Raw genomic sequence first — 25,993 nt, 5'->3', positions numbered from 1 at the left:
TCGCTTTTCCGCAGCATACTGAATAATGACTTAGTAGTTATTTTCCCACTTTCCAAAATTATGATGATCTGAAGAGTAGTGGGTACGTCGCGACTACAGTTGCAGTAGTTGCTCTAAAAGTGTTTACAGATATAGCTCTAGAAAGATGACTCCTGCAGCTGCTTTTACTGAGACTTTGCTGCATGTTCCTCGATGGACTTGCGTTTGTTTAATGCTATGGTCACTGAATTAGGTTCAGGTTCTATATATTTCATTATGGCGAGTCAATATCTATATTAACATCAGGATATACATAGCATTGATGCGCACGAAACTGTTATAAGCTCGACTAACTTGTCAAAGCTCGCGTACTCAACAAAAGTATTGAGGCCTCGATTTAATTCATAGTACGTGCAATATTTTAACGCAAAGCTCGTAAAAATATGCACGTTTGCGCTTGGTCACCCTTCATCGTCACTCTTTCCGGACATCGTTAAATCAGACCATCTGCGAATTTTGTTTCGTATGATTTGGACATGGGTTTCGTAAGCGAGTTAGCAACTCGTTTTTTTTCCGGTATACTTATGGTAGGGACGCGACGGGAACTTTCGATACAGAAAGTCGGCTGGTAAAAGTTTCGTCGTGATCTCCGAAGTCGCATCTATACATGCCACGATGCCAGTCACGACTGGATGCTGCTGTGTCAAGTGGAAAAAAACTCACGTGGAAAAACTTTACGGTAACCCTAATATCAGCAAGTCTCCCGTCAAAGTTCTGCAAACACGCGTTTCGGCGAATGGATTCCTGACAGTAGGTTACTGGGTACGCGCGGTATGGGCTTGAAAGTCTACCGACTCCTTCCGGTGGTGACAACTTCGTACCTGGCCGTGCACTGTGTCGCGCTGTGCACCTCCCACGTGCGTGTTCCCGTGAGTCAGCAGTAGCGCGTATATATATATCTCATCGCGGCATGTAGCGAGCTCCCGTTGGTATTCAGGGCCAAGGCTACATCAGTGTCGCTGGCGTCGGTGACGGGACGCGGCCAGGTCTTGTCTCTGTCGGCAAGACTGTGACGTGCCCGCTGCGCGCGCGCTCCCGGAGGTTCCGTCAACTAAGCGTCCGCGGCGTCAAGCGCGAAGTGGATGGTCTCCGGAAGAGACCGTCACGCCCGAGCAGGCAGCCGTTTGTGAATCCAAGGACCCGAGGGCCGCGAGCGCCATTTGAAAACAGGATGGCCGCCGGCGACGTATGCGGCGTGCTGCAGCGGCCCGTCGCCGCTCGCCTGCCGCGCAGTACCGTAATGCCAACGTCGCTGGCCGTTGGTGTGACGCTTCTTCTACTGTTTCTTCAGGTCGGCTCGTGCGTTGCCCAGGTAAGACGACGACTTACAAGTCCCGCTAAACACTTGAAGAAATGAGGGCATATCTTTCCTTTTGGGGAACGGGATGTCCAGCGTCAGGTTCGAAATTTTCAAGGCTGAACTCCGCCTCTCTCCTGCGTTGCACTTTGGGAGGCGTTCCAAATTCTGCTTCGACACGCGATTGGACTAACCAGATGCCTTAAGTGTTGAACTGTAGTTACTAAGGAGCTTCATGCCCTCTCTGGTGTGACCGGGTGAGGCGTTCTGATGATATAGCGCGTGACATTACGGCATGGCGTTGGCGCAAAGAGATTTCCGATGTGATTAGAAAACTTCGACTTTATTTGTTAACCTATTACCCGGTGTAGTTACGAAACTCGATAAAACTCGCCCGCCAGTTTTTTTCAACATATTACAATATTGCGTGCACGCGGTGGTAATCTATAGTGATGTCTGCCTTTCGGAACTATGTAGCAGCAATGCTGGGGGAACCTTCAGAACTTCATCTTTTTGTTGGCTTCGTCATCTGTCCAAGTTTTGGACCGGGCACGTGGAACAAATGACACTTTCTGTCCGACTCTAAGACACGGTGGTCATTAAGTTTAGTGCACGAAGTATAGACTTCGTGAAGAATATTGCTTCGACTAATTTTGCCGCATATATGTTCCGGCGTTAATTTTCATATGGCTTCCAAGTAGCGGCATTTGCTTTCCGTCCCATTTTTTGCCGCATATTGAGGGCATCTGGGTACATTGGACGTCAGTTTTTGCATTTTTGTAACGTTATATTATGATTAAATATGTTCAGTTGCTACGAAGATGCATGTGGAACGTTGCAATTCATACCTGTTTTATCCTCTTCAACTAACTGAGAGTCGCACATGACCTGTCACATTATTTGACGGCATTAGGATGTAATTATGAGCAGCGGGTGTTGTTGAAGCACTCCAGCCAAAAGCCGCCTGAAAAACGTGCACGTTTCGAGGCTATGCAGGTAAGCTATGGCGTTTAAATTGCCTTTACGTATGTAGTAGAGCTCCATCGCCCAAGCGTACTTAAGTTAATTTGTATACTTTACGTCTGAAGTATGCAACTTTCTTCAAGTGCTGTCCTTGCTCGCTTCGCTCGATTTGGACGTCTTCATGGAACCCCCAAATTTCTGGAAGAAACCTTACGCTGTTACATTAAGCGCGGTGACAAAGCAAGGCCTGATAGGCTTTTTGAACCTAAGTTCGTCATCCGTCATGCCCAAGACTGGCTTCCGATTTCGCCATGCCCGTCTTGTCTTGCTGAGGTGACCGTCCTAGTTTTCAGGACTGATACCGTCCCTGCCGAAAGCTGTGACCATAGACCAGGGTTGACAAGCTAACGTCAGCTAGTGCGCCGCACTCACGAAATTTAGTTTTCTGCAAAGGCTGGAACCGTGAAGATGATTTGAGTGAGGGTAAGGACGGGGGGGGGGACTCGAATAACATTACAGCTAGTGTTTCCATTAAAAAAAGGCGTTTTCTACATCTAAATATGGGTCATCTCTAAAAAGTATTTGGCGTCAGGATTCGTCAGACACATCGGGACTGATCTCAAGAGTGACTGAAATCTGGACGTAGTTCTGAATTATGGACTTTTTGTTCCATGGTTATGCTTCAACTAATGATGTCTGCTTGCGGGGCCTCACGAAAGAAAAACAAGGGAAAACTTGAGGCCAGTCAGGCCTTCGCAGCTCCTGAACATGCAGTCACGTACGGGCCGTCTCACTAGCGAAAGGTACACGGCTCACGTGTTTCAAACCCCTGCCATAGATTCATAAGTGTTTGGCCCCGTAATCACACTATCTATGTTAGCTTTGACAGTCCTCGGTCGAGACCGATACTCAGATTAACTTGGTGCAGCGTACTTTGGTGACGACGTCGCGAGGTGATGCCGAATGAGATGAACACTGACGCTTACTTTAAAGTCGCATTAGGATAAGTTCTCTGGTATACGTTCGTCATTGATAGAGAACCGGATCGATGTGCTAATGTATGCAAGAGAATTGAACCACGAACATATTGACGCGTGTGTACTGGTGGACCAAAACGACAATAAGGGGATTTGGCGCACACCAGGTAGTGGAGCTCTGGCTGATTGAAGATAAAGAAGGCGATCTTGCTGTTCGGCTGCTGAGAGTCGCTGTGTCAACGTTTATCTGCCTTTGGTTCGCGCTGTACCGCGACACTGGTGGAGGTGCTGGAACGCAACCCTACCTAATGCTCCATACTCCCACTGGGAGCCGTTCATCTAGCTCGGACGCATTGTCACCCATTGCAACTCCCGTGCACCGGTTCAGTCGGCGGCTGATAGGCCTCGCTCCAGAGTTCACGCCTTCCACGGAACCTCGCAAGTGCGATACATACCTCGCGGATACATACCACGCCGGGAGGACGCCTCTTTCCATGGAGCCCGTTCTCACTTTTACGAATACCGTACTTCTGACGAGGAGGCAATACCTACCCGCCAGCCAGGTTTGGGACGTCAATCCCGCTCTCCTTCTCCCGCTCATTCACCTTCGTCACACCGACGTGCCTCCGCGGAACTTAACGCAAGAAAGTCACCCAGCCCACGATGGGGAAACTGAGGGCGGCGACCTCCGGGGGTAAGGTTGCAGGCCATGAAGATGACGACGAAAAGCCCCCATTACACGACGCTGTAAATCCGACAAGACGTGAGAGCGACGACATTGTGACCGCTGACCTGAGTGTTTTTCTTGGCGGCCAGAAAGTAACAGCCTTAGTCGACACCGGTGCCGACTTTTCTATCATCAGTCAGGACCTCGCCATCCGCCTCAAGAAAGTGAAGACACCGTGGACAGGCCCTCAAATAAGGACGGCAGGTGGTCAGTTATTGATGCCCTCTGGAAGATGCACAGCGAGAATTGACATAGGAGGTTCTTCTTTCGTTGCGTCGTTCGTCGTTCTCGCCGCATGCTGCAAGGATCTAATTATTGGTATGGACTTCTTACGAGAGTATGGTGCCGTCATCAATATCCCAGACAGTTTGATTACATTCCGCAACAGTTCGGGCGCACCTGATTGTACACAGGTGCGACCAAACCAATTGCGTCTAACTGATGACGATGTGGTTCTCCCTCCTCGGTCGTGCACGCTTGTTTCTGTGGCAGCCGCTGTCCAGTTTGACGGCGAAGGAGTAGCAGACCGAATAACCTCGCTCCTCTTCACACACGGCATTTCCGTCGCAAGAGGTATCGTCAGTGTCGCCGCTGGACTCACGGACTTGCTTCTGACAAATTTTAGTGATGAGCGCCGGCACCTTCCAAAAGGCATGGCCGTCGCTTACTTCGATGATATCACAGACGCAGAAGGCTGCTTGGCAGTATAGTCGACGAGGCGCCAAAACTTGGTTCGACACCAGTTCTTGACGTTAGCATCACTTTGCCTAAGAACGAGCGAAAGAGGCTTCTTGAGCTACTGGCCGAATTCAAAGGCTGCTTTTCGACAACATCAAGAGTTGGCCGCACGCCTCTAACCAATCATCGAATAATTACCGAGGACATGGTGAGACCAATTCACCAAAACCCCTATCACGTGGCTGCAAAGGAACGCGAAGTGATACAAGAGCAAGTCGACAAAATGCTAGAAGATGACGTCATTCAACCCTCAAAAAGCCCCTGGGCGTCACCTGTAGTCCTCGTTAAAAAAAAAAGATGGCAGCCTACGCTTCTGTGTAGATTACCGAAAACTCAATCAGGTGACAAAGAGAGATGTGTATCCACTTCCTCGTATAGATGACTCTCTCGACAGGCTTCGACATGCTCGTTACTTTTTATCGATGGACTTAAGGAGTGGGTATTGGCAAATCGAGGTAGACCCAAGAGACCGCGAGAAGACTGCTTTTGTGACACCAGATGGCTTATATGAATTTGAAGTCTTGCCCTTTGGTTTATGTTCAGCACCTGCTACCTTTCAAAGACTTATGGATACCGTACTTTCTGGGTTGAAGTGGAAAACTTGCTTGGTCTACCTTGATGATGTCGTAGTTTTCGCCGCAACATTTGACCAGCACCTTAAAAGACTTGAGGCAGTTTTACAAGCCATACGGTCTGCGGGCTTGACGTTGAAGCCTGAAAAGTGCCACTTTTGCTATGAAGAGCTGCAATTTCTTGGCCACGTTGTCAGTCACGCAGGCGTTCGCCCTGATCCTGAAAAGATCGCAGCTGTTACACAGTTCCCGGTGCCGACTGATAAGAAGGCTGTCCGATGATTCCTCGGACTATGTGCGTATTATAGGTGATTTATCGCGGACTTCGCACGCATCGCCGTTGACCCACCTCACAAGAGAAGACGTTGCTTTCCAATGGAGCAACGTAGAGGAAGCTGCTTTAAAGAACCTCCGCCAGCGACTACAGACGCCTCCAGTGCTTGCCCACTTTGATGAGAAAGCCCCAACGATGCTACACACTGATGCCAGCAATATTGGTTTGGGAGCTGTGCTTGTGCAGCTGCAAGAGGGCACAGAAAGAGTAATCGCCTATGCAAGCCGAACACTAACACGCGCCGAGACTAATTACTCCACGACTGAGAAGGAATGCCTCGCCGTGATATGGGCGGTCACAAAATTTCGCCCGTATTTATACGGCCGCCCTTTCAAAGTCATCAGTGACCACCACTCACTGTGTTGGTTGACAAATCTTAAAGATCCTACCGGGAGATTAGCGCGTTGGAGTCTCAGGCTGCAGGAGTACGACATGACTGTCGTACACAAGTCAGGAAAGCGCCACATGGACGCCGACTGTCTATCCCGCTCACCCATTTAATCGGCAACTCTATCCGATGAGGAGGAAACAGCAGTTCTCGGTGTGCTTGACTCAACCGCTATTGCACAGCAACAACGTGGCGACCCTGAGTTACTTGCCCTAATTAATTACCTGGAGGGAAGATCTCAGAAGGCACCAACTGTTTTCGTAAGAGCGCTGTCATCATTTTGCTTACGGAGCGGAGTACTATACAAAAGAAACTTCTCTTCGACAGGATCTGCGTATTTGCTCGTCATCCCAGCAGCCCTTCGCTCCGAAGTACTCGAAGCATGCCACAACGAGCTGACTTCAGGCCACTTAGGTTACACAAGAACGTTGGCCAGAGTACGGCAGCGCTACTTTTGGCCAAGACTGACCATAGCCGTAACACACCACGTTCGTACTTGCCTCGACTGCCAGCGACGGAAGTCACCGCCGACGAAACCAGCTGGCCTCCTGCAGCCCGTGCAGGTCCCAAGAACACCATTCGACCAGATTGGCATGGATATTTTGGGCCTACTTCCTACTTCTACTGCTGGGAACCGCTGGGTTATTGTCGCGACTGATTACCTTACCCGTTATGCTGAAACAAAGGCTATCCAGAGAGCTACAGCAGCGGAGGTGGCACAATTTTTCATCGAGAACGTTGTCCTGCGGCATGGTGCACCAAGCGTCGTAATCACAGACAGAGGAACCGCATTTACGGCAGCTCTTTTGGAACAAGTCCTCATGCTGACTGGAACAACCCATCGTAAGACCACCGCCTACCACCCGCAAACGAACGGGCTTACAGAGCGTCTGAACAAAACAATTGAAGACATGCTTTCAATGTACGTAGACGTCGAACACAAAAATTGGGACGAAATCTTGCCTTATATCACGTTTGCATACAACACTGCCAAGCAAGAAACAACCCAGATGACCCCGTTCAGCCTAATTGACGGAAGGGAAGTACGAACCATGTTAGATGCGATGCTAGCGCACGAATGCGACGACATCGAACCGGACGCCGAGATGTTTACAGAACGAGCGGAAGAAGCAAGGCAACTAGCACGCCTGCGAATCCAGCAACAACAAGAGTACGACGCGAGCCGCTACAATTCTCGCCGCAGAACAGTCGTTTACCAGACCGGCGACAGAGTATGGGTTTGGACGCCCATACGGAAACGAGGGCTCTCTGAAAAGCTCCTAAGGAGATACTTTGGGCCATATCTAGTACTGCGACGACTGAGTGATGTTACTTACGAGGTCGTCCCCGACAGTTCATATAGTACGAGGCTTCGCCAGCACCGTCCTGAACTAGTTCACTTTGTGCGCATGAAGCCTTATGAAAGGTAGTGACTGCGCAAGACACTTCTTAAAGAACCGACAAAAAAAAACTGCACTACTGGTTTAGCATCGGGGCGATGCTCATTAAGAGGGGGGGGCAAATGGCGCGTGTGTACTGGTGGACCAAAACGACAATAAGTGGATTTGGCGCACACCAGGTAGTGGAGCTCTGGCTGATTGAAGATAAAGAAGGCGATCTTGCTGTTCGGCTGCTGAGAGTCGCTGTGTCAACGTTTATCTGCCTTTGGTTCGCGCTGTACCGCGACAATATCGAGTTTTTTTTTATTTTGGGGTCAATCGTTCATGAAAGACCTGTGCCCGTAACTTAATAGTTTGGAGACTCGGCTCTTTTGTGCTCGTGGTTCCTTGTATACAATACGCGGCCCTATCAAACTGTGGTATTTTTTTGTTAATAAATGTTTTTACTAAGGATTTCACCCCTACAGTTGAGGCAAGTTCATGTCAGAAATTATATTTGTGGAGTGAGTGGGCAAAAAGAGAGAGAAAGAGAGAAATGCTTGTTACGTGAATTGGTAACATGATTAGTGGTGCCTGTTACATTCAGAGGTTTCGTAGTCATGAAACTACACGTCGCCCAGGTCTGTTGGTTATGGTCCTTGACTGTTGTGGGGTCTAGAAACGGCGAGCGCCACCACGCTCTTGGAGTGAACGCACAGTAGACGCGGTCGGTACAAACCAAACAACATACTTTTATTTAACTAATTTTATAGCTACGATATCGTCCGCCGAATTATTATACATCAGTGATCAACACGCTAGGACATCCTTACATAATATTACCATACACTCCAAAACATGACAAACACAATAACACACCCAAGGCGGCGTCGCCAACGCTTGACTTACCACGATGGCCCCCGACGCGCAACGCGCGGTCGCGGTGCCACGCACCGGGGACTCACGTTAAAGACAACCGTTCGCGGCAACCGCCACGCGCAGAAGAGACCAGCTTATTTCTCGCTCGCCGCTACCAAGGCTTGTCGCCGCCGGCGTTATACCATGATGATGATGATTGTGGTGATCAACGCTCGCGAACACAACGCCACCTACCGCCCGGTAGTTGTAACCCGAAATGCGGCTTTAAGTGAGACACGTGCGCCACGCAGCGCAAACAACTTTACAGGCGGTGCCAGCACCTCCACACTGTTGACCCGAAGGTCGCCGGATCGGATCCCGACCGGGGAGACCGCATTATCATAGAAGAAAAATGCTTTGGAGGCCGCTGTGCTTAAATTTAGGTGTGCATTAAACTCTGGTCTAAACGTCTGGAGTCCTCCACTATACGGCGTTCCTCATCATCGCATCGTAGTTTTCTTACTTAAAACTCCAAAGATTATCATAGGTATGAAACTTTCAAGGAGCCTGCTGGTTCTAAACTTATATTAAGTGCAGATTGATGAGGACAATGATATTTCCATCGCGTTTTGTAACTCACATTTACTTCCCATTAACGTATCTCCAGGTCGGTGATGTGAGCGGGGAAGAGCAAGCACAGGTGTTCTTCGAGCCAGACATCTTGTCGGTACACGTCGGAGGCCGTCGGCTGTACGTGCCCCTTCGCCGCAGGCGTGCTGCACTCGAGTCGTTCCCCGGAGGTGTGGCGTCGGTGGTGAACTGCACGTACGAAGGCAGAGTCTACGAGCAAGGGGTCAGTTCCACGGGTCGAGCCGTGGTGACTGGGTGTCCCGGTGACACGCGAGTCCACGCCCTCATACTCACAGCCAATGGCGAAGCCTTTTCTGTGGCGCCCGTCGCTCAAAGAGTCGGTGACGCGGGTGTCGAAATCGAAGTCGTTGCTGGACACTTGGTGCGCCGCGAATCCCCCAAGTCAAGGTTCCTCACTTCATGGAGCAAGCTGTCCACCAGGAGACGCAGGTACGACCTGCGTTTGGCTCGTTTGGTTCGTGCTATAACTACGACCATACACTGCGGTTTAGTGTTGAGGGCGTGTGGGGTTACCTTTAGAACGTGTTCTTCATGTGCTGGCGTCATTGGAATGTGGTTTACAGCTTATCTGAATAGGAATAAGTGCCTTAGGTAGGTAGCCGACGTTTCGTTCGGTCAACGAATATTTTAGTCAAAGGCGCCTCATCATTCTTGGCGTCTTAGTTGAATAATACGCCAAGAGTAACGAGGCGCCTTTAACGAAGATAAGTTCACCGACCGAAACTTCAGCCATCCTGTATAAAACACTTATTCCGGTTCAGACAACATTTGTATCAAATTGTGTTTCCATCCCTAAGTCACCACTTGTACATAATATTTGGATGGAAACAGCACAATCCCTTAATATAGACTTGGTAGACTGACGTTTCATTACTGTATTAGATGCAAAGCAGCTCTTTGACTAGCCTGTGTAACGCTGTTCGTCTGTGTCTCCGTGCCAACGCGCCGCGCCGCGCTCCCCTCGCCGCAGGTGCTGGGGCGGTACCAAGTAGATTACGCCTTCCCTCGCAGTGCACGGGGACGTCACCCTCTCCCTCGTCTTTCGCGCGCTCGCCTCTTGTCATCTCTCTCTCGCTTTACCCTTCTCACCGCTCGCAACGTTCGAGCGCAGATCTAGTGAACACTCTTTCGGTTCGTTTATCTTCGATAGAGAGGACGCCGGAAAGCGAAACTTTTTCGCCCGCCGAAACGTGTGCCGAAGTGATTTGGCCTAACCCAGCCGTCGCCGGCGTTGCGAGAGTTAGCCGAGCCGATCGCTTTCGCGAATGGCGACGTCGCGCCTGCAACATCGACGAGGCGCGAATCAGGGAAGCCGAGTGGCAGTGGAAGACCAACACACCGACGAGGTGCGAGTCAAACACGCTGATCGCGTTTGAGAATAGAGATGGTGTGCGGGTAACACTGACGAGACGCGAGCCAAAGAAGCCGAGTGCTAACGTCTTCAACGCGTCGGCAACACCGACGAGACGCGAGCCAAGGAAGCCGAGCGGAAGCGCCGACAACGGAAGGCCAACGCTGACGAGTCCTCGGCGTCCCCGTCGTTGGCGACGTCGTCGCCAGCGTTTCGAAAGCGCCGCGCGCCCTCCGTCGAAGCAACCGCCCGCAAGCGCCGGGTTCCGCCGGTCGATCTGGAGGCGACCCGGAAGAACGATTCGATTCGGAACCTCTCGAAGACGCTCCTGCTCCGAGTGCGTTGCCGTGCGCGTTGGTGACGTCGCGATCCTGGCGCTGTACCTCGCTCCTAACCTGCCAAAAGAACAAGTTCAGCGCTGTCTGGAGGAGACGCTGGCTGATTGCTGCGAGGCGTGTCGATGCGCGCCTGTTATAGTCGCGGGAGACTTCAACGTTGGCGTCAGTGGAGGAGGATGAGAATGGCTCGTCAATTACATGCGTGACGCGCATGCGCATGTGACGTGAGTGACGTGGTGGCGGAGGTGGTGATGGTTGCGATGATGGTGATGACGATGCACCCGTTCTTCTTGCAGGGCCGCGAAGACGAAAGCGGCGGTGTCGTCGAGGGAGCGTGCCATCGAGCTTGCGGTATTCGTCGATGCAGCGCTAAACAACGCCATGGCCACGGAACGAGCCCTGCAGACTAAGCTCACGGCTATCCTCGAACAGGTATGCTATAGTATTGCATATTCCACTGATCCAACCCGCAGCAGTACCAGTACGTACACAATATTTAACAGTATGTATGGATAATACGATTGGGCTTAGCTTGGTTGTTTTTTTCGTGAATCGTATGTCTATACGTACGCTGTGGGCATTATTCATATGAATTGACCATCTAGTTTATACCAATATATGCGGGAGAAATAATGGACCCAACAAACTCAATCAGGCAAACACTGCCGGCACCACTGAAAAATCATTACTGGAAGTGCCGCACCGGAAGTCTTCTTGGGCAGGCCGTTCGGCGCACGCCAGTTTGTTTACAAACAGAGAAACCGTCTTGTTTGTACAAACTGTTTTCCTGTTGGGAGGGCATGTATTCAGCCACACGTGTAGTCGAAGCAGAGACGACGGTGCCGTTACCGACATTTCCTGCGTGTAGTACACAGCGACGCTTAGCAGGCTCTCGCACGGTTACTGCGTAGGTCATGCATGGATGCATCCTGCGAATCCACATTGCATCTGCATTCCATTCACGTCTGATTACGTTAGCGTACGCATGTTTTGCAGCATCAACATGGTATTTTGAATGTAGCATAATCAACATTAAGACGGACAGACTCTCTTATGTCTCTGTATCTTCCTTTTCGCCCCTTTATCTCTTCCCCTAGAGCAGGGTAGCAAATCGGTCCTGCGACAGACAGGCAGATAGATAGATAGATAGATAGATAGATAGATAGATAGATAGATAGATAGATAGATAGATAGATAGATAGATAGATAGATAGATAGATAGATAGATAGATAGATAGATAGATAGATAAAACAGCCGCTCTTGAAATTCATAGTTCCTGTCGCCACTTCGTTGCAGGTCCAACTGATTCTGGAGTACCGATCACTGGGAAGGCCGCTCAAACTGGAGATCGTCACTCTCGAACTTGTCGACTCCAAGGTAAGCGGGCACGGGATGTGCTTGGCGGGAAGAACTTTACGATATAAAGCTTGGGATAACTAATAGAAGTATAGCTCATTGTCGGCGTAGTGTGTTAAAAATGCTTGAAAGGGAAATTTTGCGCGAAGCAAGGACATGCTCACAAGAAAGGGTACCAGGGACAAGCGCAAATGACAAGAGCTTTAGCGCTTGTCCCGTATTTTTTCATGTGAACGTGTCATTGGAATCACTACCATGTGCAAAAAAGAGAGTCGAATATATGCAAGTGCGCCTCAGAAATAGGCATTTTTCCAGATGCCTACGAACTTGTACGTAGCAACCATGCTTATATGTTTGCTGCCGCCTCCATACTTGATGTGCTCTCTGTAGCGTGGCGCTGTTCTTTCTTATCTGTCTGTATCCTTCTTATCTCTTTCCCCAGAGCAGGGTAGCAAACCGGTCCTGCGTTTGGTAAACTCCCGACCTTTCTTTATATACTTGTTTTTACAGCGAAAGCTGTATATGGTAGGCGAAATGAAAAACCGTTCGCCACGTGAAGCGATGACGGTCTCTATTGACTTGCTCCGTTAGTTACGTCGTCCTCTACGTCGCACCCAAGCGCGCGCGCCATTGGGAGCGCCGTCAATGACTTCGTTCATCGTTTCGCAGCCGTGCCGCCGAGCCCGCGCGCAGTAGTTTCAACGGAGTGGCTTTCAAAGAGAGAAAAATGAAGAAAAATAAAAGTGCAGCGCCATAACAGTCTCGGTGGAGGCCACCTCGATCAGCAGTGCTGCACAAGGATGAAGAGTGGAATAAAGTTGAGAAGGCAAAGAGAGAGGATGGAATGTGAGGCATTTTGACACCGCCCTGAACCTGCAGGTGCGCACGTCGCTTCTCAGTAAAGAAAAGAAAAAGAAAAAACACCGTCAAGCAGGTAGACAGGTAAAAAAGGTATGTAAGCAAACATGACGTTACGGGCGTGAGAAGAGTGCGGGGTAGCAGGAAAGTTCAACTTACAACTTCGACGTGGAGAAGAAGAAGAAAAAGAAAAAGAAAAGAAAAAGGAGAAGGTGTGTAATGAAAAGGAGGAGAGGTCGGCCTTGAAAGCGGGTTTCTGGCCTGCTACTCCTCATGGGGGTAAGGGGAAAAGGGTATGATGAGGGGTGATTGTGGTATAGAACAATGAGTCACTGCACACACAATGTCTCGTTCGGTGTAGTACACGCACAAAATTCTCTACCTCAGCAGATTAGAGGTTTTTAGTTTGACGTTTTTGTGGTCCGCTCTGCTCCGGGAGCACCCGCGAAGCCGCAGCGGAGCGGCGGCTGATTTTCCTCTTTTAGTTATTGGTTGCCGGCAGCGAAGCGGACCTTTCGCAGTTGCAGCGCCCTCTGGTCGTTTTCATCGTCGGTAAACAAAATAAAAAAAACATTGTTTTCACGTATACAAAGCAGAACAATAACGTGTAAATGATCTTTCCATGAAGTATTTAGATATCCACTTTCAATGTATTAACCGTCTATTTTTTTGACATAGAAGCAAGCTCTGACTTAGCCGCTCAAAAGCCAGCAAGGTTCCGTTCCAGATCCATTGCAAGCATTCACTGTGTGTTTGCGCTTTTGACGCGTGTGTGGTGGCGGCGTTTTTATTTTTCACCGTTGAAACTGTGTTTTCGCGGCTTGCGCTGGGCAGGTGACGGCGAAGCTGCAGCACTCGCGGAAAGCGTGCCGTCTCCGGAGGAAGCCATCTTGAAATGAGCAAAGTTGCTGCACGCACGAGAGAGGGCGCGCGTGTTGTCACCCTTCCGCTTGCAAAAAAGGCAGCGACGCACCGCTCTCCGCTTAGGCTGCTCGTAAGCGGACCGTATTCCCCGCTCCGGTAACCCGCTTAAGGCCTTAGCGGAGGGCGCATGCGCACTCGCGTTCCCGCTCCGCTTAGCTGCTAAGCGGAGCGTAAAAACGTCAAACGAAAAACCTCTATTATCTAAAGACGGGAATCTAAACCTGTCTTGCTTAGAAATGCGAGCAGGCCCTTTAAAACTGCGTTGGGCGGGCACGGATCTGGAGTGTCTGCTGACGTGGCGACCTTAACTTGATTTTTCGGGCCTTATGTGGCGCGTGTAACCCTATGGCGCGGTCCTGCTGTCGTCCACTGCAGCGCGGTCCCAGCACCGGTGGCGGTGACATCGACGCCTACCTGGACAACTTCTGCGTGTGGCAGTGCAACCGCAACCAGCTGGCGGCCAGGCAGGGGCTGGGACGCTGGGACCACGCGCTCATGCTCTCGGGTCTCGACCTCGTCAAGGTGCGTTCTTGCATATGTGGCACGCGTGCCAGATGCGTATACGTCATGCACATTAACCGCGACAAGAGCTCGGTTATTCGTATTATAACAGGCGGCTCTTACGAGATCTTTCGTTGGCATTTCGATGGGTTTTTTTTTTTTGTTCATGGTCATGGTCATTGTTAAGCATAGAGTTTCCCAAAATTAACTAGAGGGCACTTTGGCGCTGCGATCGTTCAGCGACCATGGGAATGATGGGTAGTAGACACATTTGCCTAGTCTTCGTACTTGCGGGCGGTGAATCGTACTTGCGGCTTCGTTTATTACTGGTTACGGTTTTGTTTTGAAAGAAAGAACGAACCATTTTGAACTGAGAGACCTGATTCGAAATGGTAAGCCTAAAAGAATAAAGTTGTGAAGCGCAAACGGTGAACATTTGCTAATTTATGTTTTCGTGAAAAAACAGCTCCAAGCCACACGAACACACACGGAGCCAGAAGCAGGCCAGAAGTACGAAAATAAGACAAATGTGTGTACTACCCATCATTCCCATGCTCGCTGAAGCGCCGTGTGTTGCAACTCCCATAAACACTAGCGCCAGAGTTCCCTCTAGTAAGTATGGTGGGAAACTCTATGTTGTTAAGTGCTTGAAAAATCAAAATATCAGCAGGAGCTAGGTCGACCATATTTGTCTAGTTCAGTGCATGGAACCAGTAGCGTAATCGATGAGGAGGTGTGGTAACATCCTGGTTTCGGGCCTCGAAACCCCAACGATCATTATTGTTGTATCAGTTAAATGCACTGTACACGTGGTTGACACGAATATGAAAAAAGAATTACACAACCTAAACTCGTCGTTCATGACGTGCAGGTTCTATATATATGAACGCGAGCTGTGGCCAAGCTACGCAAATGTGAATGCCAGCGCGCTCGATCACAGAAGTGGTTACTTATTTTTGTACGGACACGTGCCAGGAGATAGTTCGGTCATTTCCGTATTAAAATAAACAATAACGTCTCTGGTAGAGTGTGCCGGCGTTCACTTTTGAGTAGCTTGGCCACAGCTCGCGTGCTGCATGTTTTACCTTCGGAGAACCCGTACGTGTTTCTTTGAGTACTCGTCTGCGTGCACCACTTTCTATTGAACCGTTACTGGACGGCACGCCGTGAGCGTCGTGAAAACACGGCGTCGTAGTATTTCGTTCTCTATTTCTGGTCATCGTGGCTCTGTCTGCGTTTCGTACTCAATGGAACGTGTAAGCTTAAAGGTAAATGCGAAGACGCTAATGGTACCTCGCAGATTTTCTTCGTTAGCAAAGTGCTAAGGTGTGCAACGTGTTGCGGCGGCAGGGCAACAACAGCCGCGTGCTGGGCCTGGCGTGGGTGAACGGCATGTGTCGGTGCCGCTACAGCTGCACCCTGAGCGAGGCGCGCAGCCTCGAGGCGGCGTTGGTGGTGGCCCACGAGCTGGGCCACTCGCTGGGCATGCACCACGACGGGCCGCCGGACAACCGCTGCGACCCGGACCGCTTCATCATGTCGGCCAAGACGGGCGCCGGCAAGACCAGCTGGTCCAGCTGCTCGGGCCAGTACCTCGAGGACTTTCTCTCGTGAGCAGCCGTGTGTTTTCTATAGCGCACTGTCTATTTGTAAACAAATGACGGCGATCGAGTTTATTGGTAGTGTGTATACGTACTGCTCGCATAGTTTTGGCTGCCTTGTTCGCTTTTGTACGTTCCATTCCGCATTCCGACTGAGGTGGAGTGCAAATTCGCTAACGTGCAGTCGTAGGCGAGCTTAACACTAACGCCCCGACGCGTGACCTGGTCTCGTTTGACTGATGTCAGCCGTGAAACGCTGGGTACCCGAGCATATATAGCATTTCGCCTTTTAACTATACGCGACCAGCTCGGACGGGATCGAAACCGTACCTATCGTGTCGGCAGCCGTGCACCACAACCATCTACAGCACCACGGTGGCTGCGCAAGTAAAGATTGATCGATTGGTCGAACTACTCATTAATTAATTACGCATTAATTGACTACTCTATCACACAGGCCGAGCGCCATAGCGGCGGACATCAGATAGATTTTCATCACCCGGGGCTCTCAAACGGACGTCCACCTGAATGTATACGTACAGTCACGGTTCATACTGTTGCCGTTCTATATCAGTGTTGCTGATATAGAACGGCAAGATTGCAACCCTCCTTCAAGGCGATTACCGTCTCTCGCGTAATCGTTTTGAAGGGGGAGGAGACGCAATCGTGCCGCTGGTTCCATATCAGCAACAAATGGTTGTTTTGGTCGCCGCAAGATGGCGCGAAAAGAAAGACTGTGGTGACATCAGTGGTCTGCAGGCTGGCGATGCAGATTATAAAGGAAAGACTGCAGGCATGAATAGAAGATGAGGGGGAGCTGGGGGAACTGCAGAATGGGTTTCGGAAACACAGGAGGTTGGAAGACAATCTGTTCTCACTGACGCAGTGCATCGAAATAGCAGAAAAGGAACACAGGCCCCTGTGGCTAGCATTCTTGGATATCAAGGGAGCGTACGATAGCGTGGTTCAAGAGGAATTTTGGGGAATACTGGACACACTAGGCGTGGAACATGTAGTCACTAATCTTTTAAAGGGTACCTATAAAGGTAACAAAGTAGTTATAAAGTGGGAAAAACAGGTATCCAAGCCTGCAGAGGTAAAACGGGGGCTTAGGCAGGGGTGCCCCCTGTCACCCTTATTATTCATGATGTACCTACAAGGATTAGTGGCAAAATTAGAAGGAAGTGGGCTGGGCTTCAACCTATCTTTAGTCAAACAAGGAAAACTTATTGATCAGGCACTACCAGCATTAATGTACGCAGATGATATAGTGCTAATGGCCAACAACAAGGAAGATTTACAGAGATTGATGGACATCTGCGGTAATGAGGGAGATAGGTTAGATTTTAGATTCAGTAAGGAAAAATCAGCAGTCATGATTTTCAATGACAACGAAGGTAGTGAGCTTAGGATACAGGAGGTCACGCTTGAGATAACAGATAAATACAAATATCTGGGCGTATGGATAAGCAATGGGACCGAGTATCTGAGGGAACACGAAATATACGTGACGACTAAAGGTAACAGGAATGCAGCAGTGATGAAAAATAGGGCACTGTGGAATTACAATAGGTATGATGCTGTGAGAGGAATATGGAAAGGGGTCATGGTTCCTGGGCTGACGTTCGGCAATGCGGTCTTGTGCATGAGATCAGAAGTTCAAGCAAGATTAGAAATTAAGCAACGTGGAATAGGTAGGCTTGCTTTAGGAGCTCACGGGAATACACCAAATCAGGGAGTACAAGGTGATATGGGATGGACATCATTAGAGGGCAGGAAAGCTAGCAGCAAGATAAAATTTGAGAAGCGATTGAGAGAAATAGGGGAGGAGCGTTGGGCTAGGAAGGTTTTCAGCTACTTGTACAGGAAGAATGTCGATACAAAATGGAGGAAGCGAACTAGAAAATGGACTGCTAAATACTTAGAAATCAGCAGGGGGCAAAACCGAAAAGAACTATCGGTTAAGAAGAAAGTGAAGGAAACGGAGACTGACATCTGGAAAATGGGCATGATTAAGAAGTCCGCACTAGAGATCTATCGAACTTTTAAGCAGAAAATTGCCAAGGAAAGGATCTATGATAATACTCGGGGTAGTTCTCTACTGTTTGAGGCAAGGACGGGAGTACTGCGAACCAAGACATATCGGGCCAAATACGAAGGGGTAGACACAGTATGCAGTGCGTGTGGAGAGGAAGAAGAAACTGCCGAACACTTGATAATGTTCTATAAAGGGCTTCACCCTATAGTTCAGGATGATGGCGCAGAGTTTTTCAAAGCACTGGGGTTTAGGGACCGGGAGGGCAAAATAGACTTTAAGCAAGTAGACTTAACTAGAAGGAGCTTATCTGATTGGTGGCTAAAGTCAAGGCAGGAGTGAAAATTAAACTTTTCACTGCAAAGTACGAATCCTCAAACTCACTTTTTAAGGTAAAAAAAAATAAATATAGTTTTCGGTTCAGTATTACGGCTTGGTGGCGCTAGCCACCGCCCGATCTAAAGGGTACAGCCATATCCATCCATCCATCCATCCATGGTTGTTCTCGCTCCCGCTTGAACGCGCTGCTAGCAGCCGCGGGAGCGCGCTGGCCACGCGTCCCCGCGCTCCCTTTCATAGAAGTTGACACTGTACGTGTACATTCAGGTGGACGCCCGTTTGAGAGCCCCGGGTGATGAAAATCTATCTGATGTCCGCCGCTATGGCGCTCGGCGCGTGTGATAGAGCAGTCAATTAACGCGTGATTGATTAATGAGTAGTTCGATTGATCGATCAATCTTTACTTGCGCAGCCGCCTTGGTGCTGTAGTGGTTGTGGTGCACGGCTGCTGACACGAAAGGTACTGGTTCGATCCCGTCCGAGGTGGTCGCGTATAGTTTAAAGGCGAAATGCTATACATGCTCGTGTACTCCGATTTAGGTAGGTGCACGGTAAATAATGCCAGGTAATGTAAATTGCAGGAGCCCTCCACTATGACGTACTTCATTGACAAATCGAAGTTGTGGCTCATAAAGCCCCAGAAATTATCATTTACCTTTCCTTGCGCCGTGTTCGTTGACTACAGTATCGTGTATTGTGGCGTTGTATGTAGTGGCTTTGACAGAGCTGGAGTAGTACAGAAAGTCAAGTTAGTTGGTAGTACCATGGTACTGCATTGTAATATAGTGCACACACACACGCACACGCACACACATACACAACACGCACACGCGCACACACACACGCACACACGCGCACACACACTTAGGACACTGCAAGAAGGCAACGCGAGCGCTGACGTTGAACATACGTTTGTTTTCGTAAGGAGACCATATATGCATGGAAAGAACTAGTCATGCGCAATGACTTCGTCCAACAACGCAAAAACTATATGAACATAATCAGTAATTTCATCTCTTTTTTCACAGCCCTGATGCCAACTATATAGTTTTTGTGTTGTTGAACTGAGTCATTGGGTATGACCAGTTCTTTCTATGCATATATGGTCTCTTTCCGGAAAAAAAATAGACATCAGTTTAACGTCAGCACCCGCGTTGTCTTCTAGCTGTGTCCTCGCGATTTTTTTTGTTTTTTTTTGTTTTTCGCGCTATTTCACAAGAGTTACACAGTGTAGCCACGCGGGGTCCGCAGGAGCCGGACGTCGACGTGTTTGGCGTCTCGCACCAGCCAGCCAGTGGCCGAGTTGGACGGAGAGCCTCTGCCCGGTCAGCTGTTCCCGGCGGACGCCCAGTGCAAGCTGGCGCTGGGAACGGACTACAGCGCGTACACTTCGTCCAGGAGCCCGTTCAATGCAAGTAGCGCATGTGTAGTCTCCTCCTCCATTTCCTTCTGGCCCTTCTTTGCAAATGAGTAATCTCGCCCATGAACTTACCTTGTATTCCCCGCCGCGGTGGTCTAGTGGCTAAGGTACTCGGCTGCAGACCCGCAGGTCGCGGGATCCAATCCCGGCTGCGGTGGCTGCATTTCCGATGGAGGCGGAAATGCTGTAGGCCCGTGTGCTCAGATTTGGGTGCACGTTAAAGAACCCCAGGCGGTCGGAATTTCTGGAGCCCTTAACTACGGCATCTCTCATAATCAAATGATGGTTTTGGGACATTAAACCCACATATCAATCAATCAATCAATCAATCAATCAACTTAGCTTGTATTAGCGTGGTGAACAGTAGTGACTAGGGTGCTCGGCAGCTGTCCAGAAGGTCGCGGGTTCGATGCCGGCCGTAGAGGTGACATTTTGATGGAGGGGAAGTGATAGAGATCTGTGTACTGTGCGATTTCAGTTCCACGTTTGAGAACACAAAATGGTCAAACGATACCGGAGCCCTCCACTTTCTCATAATCTCATAATCAGTCTCTCATAATCATAACGTGGATTCGGGACGTTAAATGCCAGATGTTATTGTATTAGCGCGGTACATACAAGAACGAAAAAAACGACCAGACTTAAAGGAAGGTAGACCGAAAAGGAAATGACGTATCTTGGAATGAGATGACGCGCAAGATGAGTTGGTTTATTTTGCGCATATATGAGATGATTGTGATTATGGCATGAAATAAACAGTTGGAAGTTTAGCGTCTACCTTTCTTTGTGTCTGTGTCGTCTTTCCTTCTTACATGTACCGCGCTAATACAAGCTAAGTTCATGGAGGACACACTCGCCCGAGCTACAACACGTTTGAACATCATCTCGCCCGTTTCTCTTTCTTTTAGATGCGGAAGCATCTTATACTTGCGCCTTGTGCGCCGTCCGCGCCGTCCGCACCGCTCCTCGAACATTCGACAGCTGACGCGCGCGCATGCGCCGTCGCCCACTCTTCCACCATCTGTGCATCCCTTCCTCCTCTACACACCGCGCGCGCTTCACTCCTCCACCATCTGTGCACCCTTCCTCCTCTACACACCGCGTTCGACATCTACAATTCTCCTGATTCTCCAGTGGACGCGCATGTGGCGTCGCGCTTCGAGAACATTCAACACCTGACAGTGCATGCGCCGTCGTGCTGTATATATACTCAAGGTCGGCGCTCGCTCGCTCAGTTGCCGCTCGTCGGTTGGTTTGTACGGCGCGTCGACGTCCAAGGTCGCGGTGAAATGAATTCCAACGAATCCACAAACACAATGATCGACGTCCCTTCGACCAGCGCCGCCCTTTCGCATACGTGTGTACGTGTTCACTCATTTAACACCCCCTCCTACAACCACGTTAACCAATTTAGCCATCGACCCAAGTAAGTCGCAATTTAACACCCCATTTCACAACCACGTTAACCAATTTAGCCATCGACCCAAGTAAGTCGCACTTTAACACCCCGTTAACCAATTATATGGTCCGCATCCTCCTCAGTGTTCCCCCGAGGGAAGCTGCGGGCAATTTTCTTTCTTTCTTTCTTTCTTTCTTTCTTTCTTTCTTTCTTTCTTTCTTTCTTTCTTTCTTTCTTTCTTTCTTTCTTTCTTTCTTTCTTTATTTATTTATTTCTTTGTTTCCTTCTTTGTTTGTTTCTTTCTTTCTTTGACGAATTATACGGAAGTCATCCCGGAGCTTCCGCGGTCAACGCTGCTCAGTTCTTTTCATCTTTTTGCAACCTCTTTTCTCCCCTTCATCCCTTCCCCAGTGCAGGGTAGCGAATCGGATGTGCGTTTGGTTAACCTCCCTGCTTTTCCTTGCATCTTTATCTCTCTCTCTCTCTCTCTCTCTGCGCAGTTCTGAGGACGAAGACTAAAGATGGGTGGTCCAGCAAGACAGGGAGGGTACAGGAGGGAGACAAGGTCTCTTGGCTTATATCTGTGGCCGGATCCCGTCGGTCTATTCACTCACTCACACCCCAGCGTGTATGTATACATATAGGCTTGTGATTAGCGAGACAGCCCGTTCAAGCTACCAAGCTATGCCTGTGTGCACCAAACAATAGCGAAGCTTCCACTCGGTCGCGCAAGGCTTGAAACAGTTGAAGTGGACAATTATCAAGTTTAATCTAGTTGCTTCTAGCGTGTTGCTAGACTTTGACTACGTTTGGCGTCGTGGTACGGATTGTAGTGTCGAAGGTCGACACTAGGTGGCTGTAGTTATGCTGGGCTGTCATCTAGAGATGGCGCCACCTCTGACGTATATAAACGCGACTGTCACCGGAATAAAGCAGTTCTCGTCTGGCACGATTCGAGTGTGTTCGCTGACTGTGGTCGCGCCTTGTTGCCGACGCTACACGGATGTTACGGTACGGAACTCCGGAACCGTGCCACGTTTCCGGATTTGCTCGGCGCCGTCGTTCCCTCGCTGCGGCAAGCCTCGCTTCTTCGATCGCGACTTCTTCGTCGGGTACGAAGAACGACCCATGGCCGAGTATGGTTAGGCGCGAGCTTTACACTAGCTTTCATAACCGCAAGGTATCACGTGACTAGTGGCTTGTTTCAAGGCGACAGGTCTGTGTGGTTTTGAGCAGCCGCCATGTGGAATGATGCCCTCAGACTGACTACCGCTGGAGGTGACGTGATCGGAGGCGGAATACCAGTAAGGGGGTGCGGTAGACCACGTAATTATTTTGGGCGGGAATGGGTCACATGACCAGTAACTACACTTTCGGATGCGTCGCATTAGCAGCGGTGGCACTTTTTTAGCGGGAACGTACACCACGGGATTTTCTGTGAAGTCACATGACTTGCATTACATTATACTTTAGCGAGGCCGCGTCACGTGATCTCGGCTTTATTTCGGCGCGAGCATTAATGACTACGCCGTCGATTATGTTGCCTTTTTTTCCCCTTTTTTTAGTGGACCTGCAGTAGTGAGAAGTGGGGTTTACCCAATTTATGTGGCAAATACCCGTTTATGATCATTTCAGCGATCGACTCACAAGGAACGATTTGCTATAGCCGTTCGCAAGATAAATTTTCAACCAATCGTGGTGTTTGGCATATCATTGGTGAAGCCTGCTGGCCAATGGCAAGGATCGTTAAATAATGAAAAGTTTTTTTTTTTTAGGGGGGGGGGGGGACGGATCCGGCTGAAATTTTGAATCGCGTGCTATACGTGTTTGAGCTAAGCGAAAACTTAGCTTACTCGCAAATGGGCACTTGAAACCTTTGTCCCGGACTGCAGAAATTTGTAACAAGCGTGTGACCCCGTGTTTGTTTTTACTCTGCGCAGAACGTATGCCGTGAACTGTGGTGCCTTGAGGGTTCCTGGGCTAGCCCTGCTCATCCGGCCCTGGACGGTACCTCATGTGCTAAAGGCAAGGTATGCAACCGTGCGATCACGATGATGATAGGGTGTACCAGGACCGTAGGTACGGTGGTTGTGGTGATGGGTCGCCGTTGAGTATATATAAATTCGAAAAGTAGCCAGAACTCGAGCTAAATATAGGCAAAGTAGCCAGATTTGTAGCCAAAGGCTCGAAAAGAGGTATTAAATGAAAGGTGCTATATAATACAGAGATAAGAGCCCAGTTTTCTCCTTCCGTCTGGTGTTCAAGCGATAAGTAAGTGGCATATAAATTCACAAAATATACGTTCCGTGCACCGGCATGTAGCTTCTATAGAATACAATACCTAGAGTAATTGCTAGAGACAGAGTAAGACTGGAACGGTTCAGTTTATCAGTCACTAGGAAAAATTAGTCGTTGAAACAGGTCGTGCTTGAAGTATCAAACAAAAAAAAAGATTACTAGATACAATAATGCCAGCCCAGCTTCAATTAGAAACTGGCTCGGTGAAGTGAACAGCATACTAGCCGAAAGGCCCACATTCATTTCATCTCTAGATATGTTGTGTTCCTTTTTTTTATTAAAATGCTTGACCGATCCCCCCCCCCCCCCCCCATTGGATGTGAATCCCCTGGCGTACGTAACGTGAATGTCTTTTGAGCAAGAACACTTTTTAGGCAAAGAGACGCGACAAACAGCGATCTCCTTTTGAGACGTGGTGTTTTCTCGAAATCCAACACTCAAATCTATTATAACATAGTTTCATCTTAGACGAAAATAAGTTCGTTAAATCCGAAAATTTGTTATAAAGGCATATTCGTAAAACTGTGTCCATTGCAAGAGTAGTTTTCACTCTCTTCGTAATAACTGATATTTCGTTATATCCAGATTCGTTATATAGAGGTTTGAGTTATGTGATCACCAAGCAACAGTTGGAAGTCTTCACCGACTCCCGTGTACATGTCTGTCCTTGTGCCGTTTTGCACTACGATATGTTTCTTCAGAATTTAATAACCAACTAGCAAAAAAAAACCGTTTTATTACGCTCAAAGGACACAATCTTCCTTTGGCGCGCAGTATTGCCGCGAGGGGTCGTGCGTGGCGCGTCCGGCGGCTCAAGAAGGTGGTGGCAGCCCCGGGGCCTCGACAAAGAGGGCGCCCCGGAGCACCGTCGTCACCACGACGACAAACCCGTCGACGACGACGCGACGGTCCCGGATCAGCGTCGTCTTTCCCGACCTGACGAACATCTGGAACAACTGGTTCCGGCGTGGTCTTCCCAGTTGGTTTTGAGGCCGAGGTCGATTTGTTTACGGAGCACTTGATGCTGTAGGTTCCTATGCATAACGTTGGAGGCAAAGGAGTGCGCATGGGGGAGAGGGTGCAAGAGGGGCAGGCGGTCTCTCTCACATGTTGACATAATAGGGAGAGGGGGGGTGCTGTGACTCGGAGAGGGGCACCAAGTCAGCCCCACACGTTCACAGAATAGAAAGAGGGGGGCGCTCTGAAAAAACTTCTTGCCCGCCCCCCCCCCCCCCCATAAAGAAGGCGAGGGTGAGTCACTACAATCAACCGAAAAGAAAGGGAGATACGCCATTCGCTTTCGGCTTCCGTCTGAGGCAAATGTACCGTGTGACCTTTTGCACCGCTGGGTGTCATCACTCCACTCGAATCAAGTCCAATGCTCGGATTATGTCGCACATTACGCAATACATGGAGCCGACGATTTTTTTTTTTTTTTGCTCTCTGCATATTGTGTAGTGCGCGACTTTGCGAAGACGTACTCGGAAATCCTCGTGCTGACAAATCTGCTGCACTGTAAACTTACATGTTATTGCTGCAGTATGCAGCACTGTGTCTGTTGTAATACGAGCGTTTTCGCCGTCCTCCACGGTATGGCGCCACTGTTGTAAGTAGATGTGTCTTAGTTGTGGAATATGCGCTGTTGTTGTTTTTGCATGTGTCTCGCAAAATCACGTGACCGAATCAATAAAATTTAATGTTTTTTTTTTCTAGTTTGCCCTTTGCGTGTTTTTCGTGATTGCTTGTAACTCAAGCTCTTCTTTGAGATGAGCAAGGACGATAACGACTTTGTCAATCGCATTCCGTGCAGCACACGATGACAAGAGGCAAGATAAGGAAAACTGTCTTCAAGCTGGCGTTAAATATGTGTCAGGCACGAATGAAAAAAGAAAAGGAAGGGAAACGCAGAACAGGCATGAACTGAATACGGATTTATAAAAAAAAATGTTAAGGCAATTTCGCCCTAATTGTGCTAAGGCTTGATTGTTTCTCTCCGGTTTTCTCTTTCTTTTTGCCTCTTTTCCTTTCATGTTCTCTTTTCCATATTTTGTTGATTGACTGATTGATTGATTGATTGATTGATTGATTGATTGATTGATATGTGGGGTTTAACGTCCCAAAACCACCATAATATTATGAGAGACGCCGTAGTGGAGGGCTTTGCAAATTTTGGCCACCTGTGGTTCTTTAACGTGCACCCAAACCTGAGCACACGGGCCTACAGCATTTTCGCCTCCACCGAAAATGCAGCCGCCGCAGCCGGGATTCGATCCCGCGGCCTGCGGGTCGGCAGCCGAGTACCACGTGTTGAATTCTAATGGCAGATCGCGAGCGCTGGGCCGGATTGCGAATGGAGCGCGCAGATCCGAGCGGTATTGCTCTCGCCAAATCTCCGATTGGAACGCGCGCGTCTTGATGGGAGCTCTCGCTGAGCCGAAATCTAGCGAAATAGCACGAGAGGGTGCGAGGGAGTGCAAAGCGTTTTCCGGACATCCATCGGTGATTGGGTGAAAGGCGGGCGCACAGATTACGTCACTTGAACTTCCGGTCAAATCCGCCGATTTTTCGGCGGAGCGAGCATTCTTGCTCCACGGAGCCATCCGTTATCTGCGGTTGTTCTTAATCTGCCATTGGAACACGCAATTCACG

The 25,993-nt window shown here is 49.3% G+C and overlaps 1 protein-coding gene across 1 annotated transcript; it reads left to right on the top strand.

Moving 5' to 3' along the window:
• Window positions 1-977: 977 nt before the first annotated feature.
• Window positions 978-25,056, top strand: LOC119181824 (A disintegrin and metalloproteinase with thrombospondin motifs 16). Its single transcript, XM_037433068.2, has 9 exons — window positions 978-1,351; window positions 8,940-9,352; window positions 10,909-11,044; window positions 11,910-11,990; window positions 14,127-14,273; window positions 15,603-15,862; window positions 19,479-19,638; window positions 22,987-23,076; window positions 24,119-25,056. Exons 1-9 carry the CDS (start codon window positions 1,211-1,213, stop codon window positions 24,332-24,334), a joined length of 1,644 nt encoding a protein of 547 aa, XP_037288965.2. The 5' UTR covers window positions 978-1,210; the 3' UTR covers window positions 24,335-25,056.
• The last annotated feature ends 937 nt before the right edge of the window (window positions 25,057-25,993 follow it).

The sequence above is a fragment of the Rhipicephalus microplus genome, chromosome 10 (assembly GCF_043290135.1).
Source record: "Rhipicephalus microplus isolate Deutch F79 chromosome 10, USDA_Rmic, whole genome shotgun sequence".
NCBI lineage: Eukaryota > Metazoa > Arthropoda > Arachnida > Ixodida > Ixodidae > Rhipicephalus > Rhipicephalus microplus.
Note: the sequence above shows the minus strand (reverse complement) of the source record. Positions and strands in the feature narration are given on the sequence as shown.

What these genes read in the sequence shown, in the direction of transcription:
- LOC119181824 (XM_037433068.2), top strand. Translation starts at nt 1,211, where the DNA reads ATGGCCGCCGGCGACGTATGCGGCGTGCTGCAGCGGCCCGTCGCCGCT. An exon ending in CGGGTCTCGACCTCGTCAAG is followed by an intron (nt 14,274 to 15,602) that starts GTGCGTTCTTGC and finishes TTGCGGCGGCAG; the next exon opens with GGCAACAACAGCCGCGTGCT. An exon ending in CCTCATGTGCTAAAGGCAAG is followed by an intron (nt 23,077 to 24,118) that starts GTATGCAACCGT and finishes TTTGGCGCGCAG; the next exon opens with TATTGCCGCGAGGGGTCGTG.